Source organism: Heterocephalus glaber, unplaced genomic scaffold (assembly GCF_053883595.1).
Source record: "Heterocephalus glaber isolate CG9 unplaced genomic scaffold, H.glaber_assembly_v1.0 deba00000347, whole genome shotgun sequence".
NCBI classification, from domain to species: domain Eukaryota; kingdom Metazoa; phylum Chordata; class Mammalia; order Rodentia; family Bathyergidae; genus Heterocephalus; species Heterocephalus glaber.
The window spans coordinates 45,910,558-45,922,491 of NW_028258143.1; the positions used below are offsets into that span (position 1 = coordinate 45,910,558).

General features: G+C 36.0%; 1 protein-coding gene across 8 annotated transcripts in view; it reads left to right on the forward strand.

Moving 5' to 3' along the window:
• Positions 1-10,849, forward strand: part of Csrnp3 (cysteine and serine rich nuclear protein 3) — a 188,922-nt gene extending 178,073 nt beyond the window's left edge. For all 8 annotated transcript variants that reach the window (XM_087199774.1, XM_021238560.2, XM_087199786.1 and 5 more), the window contains one exon: positions 232-10,849. In XM_087199774.1, coding sequence (XP_087055900.1) covers positions 232-1,278 — 1,047 coding nt within the window. In that variant the 3' untranslated portion in view covers positions 1,279-10,849. The remainder of the gene's footprint in view (positions 1-231) is intronic.
• Positions 10,850-11,934: the final 1,085 nt, after the last annotated feature.

An 11,934-nucleotide genomic window follows, 5' to 3' on the forward strand; every position in this document is an offset into this window, starting at 1 on the left:
ATTTATACCCCAAACCCATTTTTATTTTGAATATGGGTTTAAAAGCTAGTTAACCCTTACGACTTAAGCCTTCACTTCCCTCTTTTCATTTCTATTTCTCTTTGATTGTCATTTGCTCTGACATAAGTGGAGTAAGTGGATTACTTAATTCAAAGGAGTGGCTGAAAGGTACTGAATTTTTATTTGGTTTGTAATGGTTCCATGGTGCTAATCTATGTTCTTCCTCCCCAGGTGGATCGGATGTCTTTCCCCTGTGGCTGCACTAAAGAAGGGTGTAGTAACACAGCAGGTAGAATTGAATTTAATCCTATCCGTGTCCGGACTCACTTTTTGCACACAATAATGAAACTTGAACTGGAGAAAAACCGAGAGCAGCAAATCCCCACACTGAACGGCTGCCATGGGGAGATAAGCGCACACAGTAGTTCCATGGGCCCTGCTGCTCACTCTGTAGAATATTCTATTGCAGACAATTTCGAGATTGAAACTGAGCCCCAAGCTGCAGTGCTGCACCTGCAGTCTGCAGAAGAATTAGATTGCCAAGGAGAGGAGGATGAAGAGGAGGAGGATGGGAGCAGCTTTTGCAGTGGAGTCACTGATTCTAGCACACAAAGCCTGGCACCTAGTGAGTCGGATGAGGAGGAGGAGGAAGAGGAAGAGGAGGAAGAAGAGGATGATGAGGATAAAAGAGACAGCTTCGTGGAAGGTTTGGGCACCCATGCTGATGTTGTGCCTCTTCCTTCAGTCCTTTGTTATTCAGATGGCACAGCTGTTCACGAAAGCCACACAAAAAATGCTTCTTTTTATGCCAACTCTTCAACTCTCTACTACCAAATAGATAGCCACATTCCAGGAACACCTAGCCAGATCTCTGAGAACTATTCTGAAAGAGATACTGTCAAGAATGGTACCCTTTCGTTGGTGCCTTACACCATGACCCCAGAGCAATTCGTTGACTATGCCCGGCAAGCAGAAGAGGCCTATGGTGCCTCCCATTACGCAGCTGCCAACCCCTCTGTGATTGTTTGCTGCTCCTCTTCAGAAAATGATAGTGGGGTGCCCTGCAATAGTTTATATCCCGAACATAGGTCCAGTCATCCTCAAGTGGAATTTCACTCATACTTGAAAGGCCCTTCTCAGGAAGGGTTTGTCTCCACTTTGAATGGTGACAGTCACATTTCGGAGCATCCTGCTGAAAATCCTTTGAGCCTTGCAGAAAAGAGCAGATTGCATGAAGAGTGCATCAAATCACCTGTGGTTGAGACTGTTCCTGTTTAGTAGCTTAAATTATTCTATTATAGGACCAACTCTTCTATTTAAGGCACTGCATTTAATTGGATTTCCTGGGCTCATCATTGTTTAAACTGAAGACCGAAAAATTTGGACTGTGATTCATCTTCCAGACTGTATTTTGTTTTCTCCTTTTTAGCTACATGACTGTGGCATTGCACAAATACAGTCACTATGGGGGAATTTAAAAGATTTCAGACTGTTTTGATAGAAAATGCTACATTTTAAAAATGCGTATCTCACAGTTGCCTACCTGTCAAACTGTGTGAAACCTGCCAAGCTGTGCAGATCAGAGCTCCAAGTTTTGGATTATCGGGCCTGTGCAAGATTGTTAACTAAGGCTGCAAAATAATAAGATTTAGAGTCCTAATTTTCGATATATCTGAAGATGATGGGGACTTTTTAATGGAAAAGTAATTATTGTAAGAAAAAGATTTACTTGTTTCATGTGTATTTTATTTATAGTAGCTTAGAAGTCATGTTTTGACAAAAATGAACAGCAGCATGTTCATTCAAGCTGAAGAAGCCGATCGACGACCACAGAGCATGCCCACATAGATTGCATCTGGAATTCACTCACGTTTTTACGATCCTGACTGTTCAGGTTTGCAAATACTTTCTTAAGGGTGAAATAGGCCTATTTTTGCTATTTTGGACAAATAAGTGAGTCTATATGTGCAGGTCCTTACCCAGTTTTCTCTAGAGTTAAGAGTTAGGACAATCCTCCGGGGAGGGTCCAGTTTCTTGCCCTCCCTCAGCTGACTTCCAAGGTGGAGGTAGAAGGAATTGCCTTTCTTTTTAAATAGCATCAACTTGGTTCTTAGCCTGGACAGCACCTTTAAACTCTACCCCCTACATCAAAATGCACTTTAGTGCCCCTTCACGGTACCTTGTGTGGGGTGGGGACTGAGAACTCTTTGAGATGAAAAATTTTAAAAATTAAAAAAAAAGATCTGAAACTATTCTAAGGTTCATACATACAGTTAACATAGAGGAATAATCCAGTGACACTTGTGAAGGAAAAGTGACTTGTTTTCCTTCACCACTCTGAGGACCTAACTCAGTAAACGCAAGGAGGCTGAGGCAACATGGAAGAGACATTCTCAGCAAGCAGCCTTTTCTGCAACATGATCGGTCCATCTCTACAAATAAGTGTATAATGAAATTTACACTTAGTGACTAGCTGATCGAAGGGGGCCTCTACCCAAATACTCAACTAGGCCTTACTTTTCTGAAGCATTTTGATTTGTCTTGCCTGGGACAATTAACAGAACAGTCCAGAATGCATTGCATACTCTAATTACCTCACGTTCTCTTATTAAAGAGAACAGATAGAAATAAAACATGCACTCCCCACCTTTAGATTACCTGCACTTAGTTCACCAGAGGACTTCTAAGAACCCTTTTTCCTGTAAATTAATTTAGCTAACAAAATAGTGTGTTCCACTTTCCACCTTGCCCAATGCAATATGACTATGCTAAATCTGTTTCACATTTTTGACCTTCTCTTGTTATATCATTTCACATGTTTTATGACTATTTGAAATGTGGACATGCCTTGCTATTGAGTGACTGCATCGCTACTTATTTTTTATGTCTTTTAGACTTGGGTATTTAGAAATACAGATATAAATATATTGTACATCTCAGTTCCTTAAAAATACTATGTTATTTGATTCAATTTAAAAAAATGTTTGGTTTGGAGAAAGTCCTCCAATGGAAAAGTTTCTACTAGAACTTGATGTGGAGAAAACATGTTTACTTGGCAGCTCTTCCATGGTGGAGTTGGTTCTTGCCCCTTTTCTACCCCATCTCTGGGCCAAGTTTGTAACCACTCATATTCACATTAAAGAAGCTTTGGACTTGTGGAGGTGTAGGCAGCAGTAATGAGATCAGGAATGTTCCATTTTAATGATTAGCCAGGGAATCATTACATACAGTTTTTAGTGCTTGATCTCCAGGATTGTTTTTCCCCCTCTTACTAATACAATATAAAGAGCACAGTCACAAAGAGAAAATGACAAGAGGTTATTGGTCCTTCACTCAAGCATATGAAAAAAATCATGTGTTCCTCATTTGCTGGACCATTACAGGCTCTGGAAGAACTTACATATGAAGAACTCTGAGGTTATTCATGGAACACAGAGTATGGGAGATAAGGGGCAGAGCCAACTAGCTAGAGCACAGTTGAAAGGTGGAATGGCAGTCCAGTTTCGGAACAGATAGACATTTTAGTTCAGCTTTTTTTACTCAAGACGGTGACTATTTTATGACTCGTTATGTCACTGTTTTGTAGTTTTGTTTACAAAAGGATACTGACAGAAAGATTTGTTGAGCTTTGTTGCCTCTGTCTAATTGGATGACAAAGTCACTGCCTTATTAAGTTTCAGCTATCCAACCATAACAACTTTGTTTCAAATTTTCATAGACCTAAGTGAACCTTCAGCATCTCCTACAAATAAATACACAGGATGCCCGTGAAAAAAACTCTCCAGTATAACTGTACCTAAACCACACACGCATGCACACACACACACACACACACACACGCATGCCAAGCACACGTACACAAAACAAGGATACCACATACTTGAGAGTGACAGATTTTAGACAATGTCCAGTAATAAGTTTTCCTACCCTAAAATTTGGTCTGGTTTTATGATCTAAAAATATAGTCTAGAAAAGAGTATAATTTTTAAGGCTGTAGTTTGAAAATATTGGGTCAATGCTGCAAATAATACTAGTGATGGAATCATTTCGCTACGACTTCCTTTCCCAGAAAAACTGAGAGAGCACAGTGTTCCATCTGAATTTTCCTGTTAATAGCCTTCTATTCAACAAAAATTGCCCACATACCAGGAAAGTGCTACAGTTATTCTAAGCTTGTAAAAGGGGGAATCAAGCTAGATGCAGCCTGTTGGGATCTTTGTACCAAGACACAATAACCTGGCCTGCAGCTGTTGTATCGACCCTATTGTATATCTAACCAAATTAGTCTTTTTTGACACACAGCTTTTCAGTCATTCATTGTCAATTGCAAAGCTTCATGCTCCAGACCCTGTTGTTTTAGCACCAGCCCTATACCTTTAAATGGGGGTTAATTCCTGGCTATAATCCTGGCCAAATTGATTTGCAAGTCAAGTGAATGGAGTAGCTTGCATCTCCTTTGTCATTCTTGATCTCCTTTGGGGGAAAGAAATCAAAGAAAGAATTTTTACTTAAGTTTTCCTTCCTATCTTTTGAACATCAATTACTAAGAGATAAGTAAAATCTATTTGTTGCATGTATTTTGGTTTATTGCACAATATATGTAGTTATTTTTGGAAGGCCTGTCTTTTCTTTGTGATGAAATTCCATGTTTCCCTGGGAGTCTGTCACAAATAAAATGTGAAATTAATATTTATTCAGACAATAAAATCTTCTCAATCTTATGTGGCACACAATACCCATCCCCACATTTCCCTCCGCCAAAAAACTATGAGCTGTAGAAACAGATTAATCATGAAACCAATCAATTGTTAAATGATTGTTTTCTTTAAAATTTTAAACTATAACAAATGACTTATAGCCAAAAGTCTTCAAGTTTTCTTTAAACAGAAAAATATGTCATAATCAATATCCTAATAATTGTTATATTACTGGCTCTTTAATATTTGATATTGTTAGTCAAGTTTATGATCCTTTGGTCTCAATATTCAGAATTTATTAATTATTCATTTTTTAACAGTATTTATTAAACACCTGCTATAATAGAACAACTGTAATGGGTAGTAAAAAATAATAAGGAGAAACTACAAATTCTAAAGAATCAATGACAGTAAAGAGTGGCATGAAATAAGTATATTCAAATATTTTTGATATTTGATTTTATAATATAAAATTAGAAAATTGACATCAATTCTTGTCCAATAATATACAAACTGCAACTGCTTCTTTTTCCTAATGAATGGAACTCACTGGATCCTCCTTTTTTCTCCCTTCATCTGAAATATATGAATTAAATCTGGACTCAGGAGTGAACCAAATAAAAAAGAGATTTTCAGGCAATTGTAAGTGATGCTAAATCTATACCAGCAAACTCCCCTCAGATAGTTTCAGAGGGTGGTTGATTCATGCATAACCCAGGAAAGATTTCAGGGAACTTTTGAAACAAAAATACAAAAAACAGTCACTCTTACTTCTACTTATAAACAGGTTATCAAAATAGCAAAACCCTATTCCAACTTCCATAGGCATCACTTAGAAGCAGATCGAAAACAAAAGAGGTCCCTGGGTCTCCTTTGCTTTGAGTTTGGAATTACGAACCACCCTCTCAGCAGTGGAAAATTGACCTCCTCAACAGGAAACTTCCTTTTTCAAAAGGTAACGCAAGCTCCTCTTTCTATAAATATGACTTTAATAAAAATATAACATTAAAATGGAATCTTAATCTCTCAAAACAGCTTCATCGTCCTGAAAGTCCGTATATGAAATACCCAGCTTAAATGGGAAACATATTTCTGCTCAAAGACAAGACTTGACTCCAATTTGAAATAGGAACTGTCTGTTGTGTCCATACCAAAAGTTTAAATCCTCAAGCATTCTTAGTTCTAGTGCACATGTGCAACTTCTGACTGCATCCCTTTTCTGAGATCTGCTAATTTATGCTGAGGTGATTTAAATGCCCCAACCACATGGCACAGGTCTGCAAAAACAGCACAGCTCACCAGATGTTTTCTGTAGCATTAAAGAATTTAATTGACTTAATCGACTGAATACCAGCAACTCACTCGACAACTCACTAGAATTACAAAACTGGCAGGATGGATGTGAGGATGGAACACAAGCTTAATAAGTGGTGGCATCTCTTAGGAACTATTAAAAAGTTTCAACAGAACTGGACTGTGTCTTATAGTACTAGAAAGCTCAGAGAGAAGGCAGTCTCTTCTAGTCTTCATGCCTCAAAGGGGCAGCCTAGCCATCCTCAGCCTAGTTGGTGCTTATGTCAGTGGAACAACACCCACTTCAATTGCATTTTACTATCTACAGGTCACTTGATTCTGTAGAAATAAAAATACAGACCTACACCATTCTAAGAAACTTTTAGAAAGAAATTGAAACACATTTTTATATTAAAATGACTAATAAATGACTTGTGTTATTGTCAAAAATAAGGAATTGAGAAGTAAAAGAGCTCTTTAATATTTTACCAGCCAAAACTATATGTTCAATGTGACTCTTTTAAAAAGTCACTTCTAACCTTTACTTTGACTTTTCTCATGGATTTTCAAGAGAGACCATAAGACCAATTTCCTAAACAGCATAGTTATTTTATTATTTTCTTTCTTTTTAATCAAAATTCAAAGGCAAAAGTTTCATGTTGCCTGGGTTTTCCTTATGCTCGGTCCTGAGCTAGTCCATTACTAGCTGGCATGTCTGGCTTCTGAGAGTGTGGGATCAGAAAGCATGATGGGAAATAGGAAAGTACTCACGATCAGATTCACAGTCTAAGCCAACATGTCTTTAAAGTTCACTTTTTCTATGTATGCTGTTTTAGTCTCATTACTTAAAGCCTGGAATTTTAGTGAATCTAGGTATGTGTTACATCAATAAGAAATGCCATAATTTCAAAGATATAAATCATGTTGTAACTACTCTCACTTGTAATAGATATATCACTATATAGAGTAATTGCTATCTATTTGATTCCTTATACTTGGTTATACTTCAAGAAAAATCAACTCTACTGTGTCATTTTATTCTTGTCTTACAAAAAGATTTGGGCAAGAATATAGATAGAATTTATTTTAAATAGTATTTAAATTCAACATACTAATAATGTAATTCCTCTTTGTATTACTCATTACCATGTTAATAGTAAAGTTATTTCAGTAATTCTGATTTTAATGACATGTATAAGGCCATTGAAATATTTTTGTTTGTTTGTTTGTTTTCTGGTACCTGGGATTGAACTCAGGACCTCGAGCTTTCAAGGCAGGCACAGTGCCACTGAACTAAATGCCTGGCCCCATTTAAATATTTTTATGATAATGTATATTGATTAGAGTTAGGATGAGGCTAATTTATGGTAGAAATTAGCCTTGTTTTTGTCAAAGTTATTTACACTATTAGTTGTTATTTTGAAAAAGCATGATAGTTAGATATCATTTTCCTCTCTCTTTTAGCTTTTTCCCATATTTTTTATCTGGCTTGAGATTATCTTTAAAGCTATTTCTTAATGAGTATTTGGAGGAAACCCAACATAGAATATGTCTCTTTAAAACTTATCTAGGGATTTTTATCTCCAGAGATCTGTATCACATCTTACTGTCCCACTAGACCACCCACCCTCTTCTCTGTTCCATCCATCCTAATATTGTTTTGTTATCTCTATGTAGAAAAAAATATAAAAAGGAAGTTCAAATATTTTACCCTGTTAGTACATTTTACCCTATTTTGTTTTGCTCTTCCTTTTTCAAGTTGACCACCAAGTTTTTCTCCTAAACTTAGGTTATCAGTCTTTACAATTGTAAAGATCTATATAGACTGTGCACGTTTATTTAAATATGAAAGAAAAGGAAAGAGTAAAATTCAAATCTGAATTCTCCTAAAGAGGAAAACCTACATAACTAAATCTAGGACATAAATTGCTGACTGTTTTTTGTTTGTTTATTTGTTTTATAAGTTAGTGTTAATCTTTGAGTGATTTAATGATAGTCAAATAATATCTGAATTTTATAGATTTTAAAATTTAATAGTTGGAGTGTCATTTTGTTTGTACCACAATCAAACAAGGTTTCTTGCCAAAGGTTACCATCAGAACCCTAGTTTATTAGGCACTAGTCATGCCAAATGGATAGTTCAGAATGATTTAATCTTTTTGAAGATACAATGGCCAACTGTGTGTGAATAATGGAAAGTTTGAGATTCTTCTGTATTCTTTAATTTTTATAGTCCTGAGACTAGCAGGGCTCTCTAGAGGTCATCTGGCTCATCCATCTACCTCCAGGGAGGACTGTCACTCAGGCATGCCCAACAGGATAGATAACCATCTATTCTTACCATCTCTAGGGGAGGAAAGTTTCCTTGGCAACACAATCCAGCTCTTTTAGGGTTTCTCACAATAAGAAAATATCTTGGCCACTTTTAGTGGCCTAGGCACCTGGCAACAGTTGTGCTAATTTGGACCATTGTACTGGGAGACTCCAGAGAAGTTAGGTTTCTCCTTACATCTGACTGTTATTACATATGGCTATAAGTTTCCTAAGAAATCAAATTTTCAAAGAAAGATATAACTACTCAAACAGTTCCCAGTTAATGTAACCTGCTTTTGGCAAATGTTGCTATAGATGGTTTTTATTCGCGTCTTTATTTATTTATTTTTGTTGCTGTTAGACCAGGAATTAATATCAGGAAAAGTGACTGTTTCAGATCCCCAGTGACAAACACCAGAACTAGAATCAAGTGACTCAACTTCAACAGTGTTCAACTTTTTGAGAAGTTACAATTACAAAAAAGTAAGCATGTGCTATGTTTTTGCTTCTAAATAAGTACCTTCTCATTAATCTTTCTTTAGCCTAAAATGACAAATAAGAATCTAAAGTTTTTCCACTCCTGCTGGAGAAGATGTAACTGTGAAGAATATGATCTGGAATAAAATGATTCCAGAGACTCACTCAACCACATTTGATCCCAGCCTTTGTCCTCATGTTTTTTAAACAATGGCTGCTGGCTTTCTCAGGGATCGGGAAAATGATTTTTCAAATTATCATCTTGACAAGGTCTGAAAACAAAGGGAGGAGTCCTGGACAATGGTGATTGTGTTTTCTTATTCCATCACTTGACCCAAGCACTCCCTGAAGCTTTCAGAGCCTTTTTCTGTTTCCTCAGAGTTGACTCCAACTCAGAGGCCAAGCTGAATGGACGAGGAGTACCCCCCAAATCAACATTTCCTTTCTCCATGGGATTTGTTTCAATCTAGGAACAGCTGCTTATCTCCCCAACTCGGATGCTCTTGTGAAATGACAGCCACAGCAGTGTGGTTGCTTCCCACAGATAACACTTTGGGGAAATGGCCCTTGTTGTCTTTAAAAAGTGCTGCAGAACGCTCATGTAAAGAATGGTGAATAAAATTTGGCCCATGTTTTAATTGACTCTAGCCACCACTATGAAAATAAGTCTGAGGCGTAGTTTGTGAAACATGTTTCAAAAGTGTTTGATGTATAATAAATGCTAGACATTTACAGTGCAGAAATTGTAAAAACAAAAAAATTAAACCTGTAGATTACAACTCTGTTCCTAAGAACCTCAGCATTTATTGTGTCTTAGTAAAGTTGATCTGCTTTCTTTTTCGTTTATCGCATTTCTGGTGTAATAGCCTCTTAAGATAGAACTATTAATACATATGTACTGGTTAATGCCTGTTAATGCAGAAAATGGCACTTTGTTATTTCAATGTGTTTCCCTCAGTGTCACAGGGTATATCAATTTGACAGGAAAGGTCATTTAACATTAGTCAAAAAGACATTTTTGCCGTAAAATATATATGTATAATTGGTTACATAGGTAAATGTCACCTTTTGAAGTGTCTTTATCTTCATCATAGTCTTAGACATCAACTGTGTCTCTACTTTCCAGCTGCCATAGAAATTTGGTAGATTTGCAAATTCTGGTGAAATCTAGTGAGCTGAATGTATTGGTAGATCAAATGATCCAAAGGACTTAGGTATTATTCTTCTGTCTGTGTTGGACATTCAGACATTAGAAATGGTCTTTACACAAGGGAAGTCTTTTTGGAGTATATGTATTTTATTTTATATTGTGTTTGATGCTGTAAAAAAAAAAGATGTAACTTTAAAAACTCAAAAAAACCACTGCACTGTAAAGTATATTTTGGCATAATGATTGGTTTTATCCTTCAATTGATTTTTTATTATTACTTTTGCTCAATAGATATTTAATTATTATTGTGTTCAATCTAATGATGTATGAAGTTTGAAAAGGAAGAAAATCAAACTGTAATCCATACGTAGCCATTTTACACCAAGATGTCATGTTGTGTGTCACACAGTTTTGAGATTGATTTCTCTTGTGTACAAGTTATAAATAACATCAAAGATGCCAAAGGGTATATAAAATAAGCTACAATAATATTCAACAGAACTTAGTCTGGACTTTATGTTGTAATAATTTATTCATATTAGCTGTAGTTGTCTGTATTTATATTTTCAGTATTTATTACAAATGACATGGAAATTCGTGTATTTATTGTGGCTTTTTCTTGCAATGTGTGTGTATACATATATTACAAATAAGCATTTTTAAGTCTTATCTTTAAGTTTCTTTTACTAGTGGCACTTGTATTATGCTGTACTTTTTATTATATATTGTACAATATCTTGTCCATTTGTTTGCAGCAGAGTAAAACCAGTTTCTAAGTTATATTTACTGTTGAATTTGTGTTGCATTTTGTGTGAAACCTTTGTTCTTACATCTTGAACTGCAATCCCTTATGCTGTCTGTCACAGCACACAGAATACCTCCCTCCCTCTGGGTAACAGATAAAATTCTTGAAAAGTTGTGTGTGAAGCCAGTTTCTGCTAAAATGGCTCATTACATTATCATTTCAAAGATGTGTTAACTTTATTATGATTGATCCCTAAGTGAAGATGCTTACACTTTTCTTTCTCAGCTTTTCAATCCATTCATCAAGTAATGATGTGTAAACAAACATGAGGGCCAAAGGGGAACTCTCTATGTAAATGAAATTTCAGAAGATATTTTTACAAAGACAAATACATTCTCTGTAAGTGGTATCCTTGAAGTCTACGACTTACATGTTTTGCTTTGCTTACAGCAGAATCTGTGTGATTTGATGTTTAGAATATTTATGTACATATAATTCTTTATGTACGCCTATGAGCTTAAAGATGTTGGTTAAAGTTAACAAAAACTTACTTTTATTAGAAGTAGAATGAAGAGGAAAGAAACTGCATTTGTCTTAATCTATTGTATATAGGTCTTTGACCTCAACAACTTGTTTTCTTACATCTAGAGATTGGATCTATATTTTTTAAGGTTAAATAATAATAAGTGATTGTGTAATCATCCTAAAACTCAAATTTGGTATATTACTCACTTAAAATTCTCCACAATGTTTCTTTCTCGCTGCCAACAAAATAAAATCCAAACTCTTTGCAGTGCCTCACAAGGTCAATTTACATGTACATACAAATTGTTGTTCCAGGCTTTTTGCTCACCAAACTGTCTCTGCCTTCCATAACAGAATTCTTAAATTTCACCTGGTTCTCAATTTCTCCCACTTATAGTTAGCATGCTGCTTCTGTTCAGAATATCATCCACCAACAAATCCATGGTGGCAGCACAATAATAATGACCATCGACAGCTTTCAAGGGGAAGCTCAAATGTCTCTTCCTTTATGTCGTTTTTTTGATTCTCCTGAAAATTGATTAACTCGTCTTTTAGGCCCAATGCAGACATTTATTAGAGTGCTTTCAATTCTATTTTATTTTATATTTTTTGCTGTTTTGAAACAGGCTCTCACTATGTAGTCCAGGCTGGCCTCACCTTCTGAGTGTGGAGATCACAGTTGTGTGCGTAATGTGCCTAGATACACTGGGCTTGTTTATCTATCTACTCTCTCC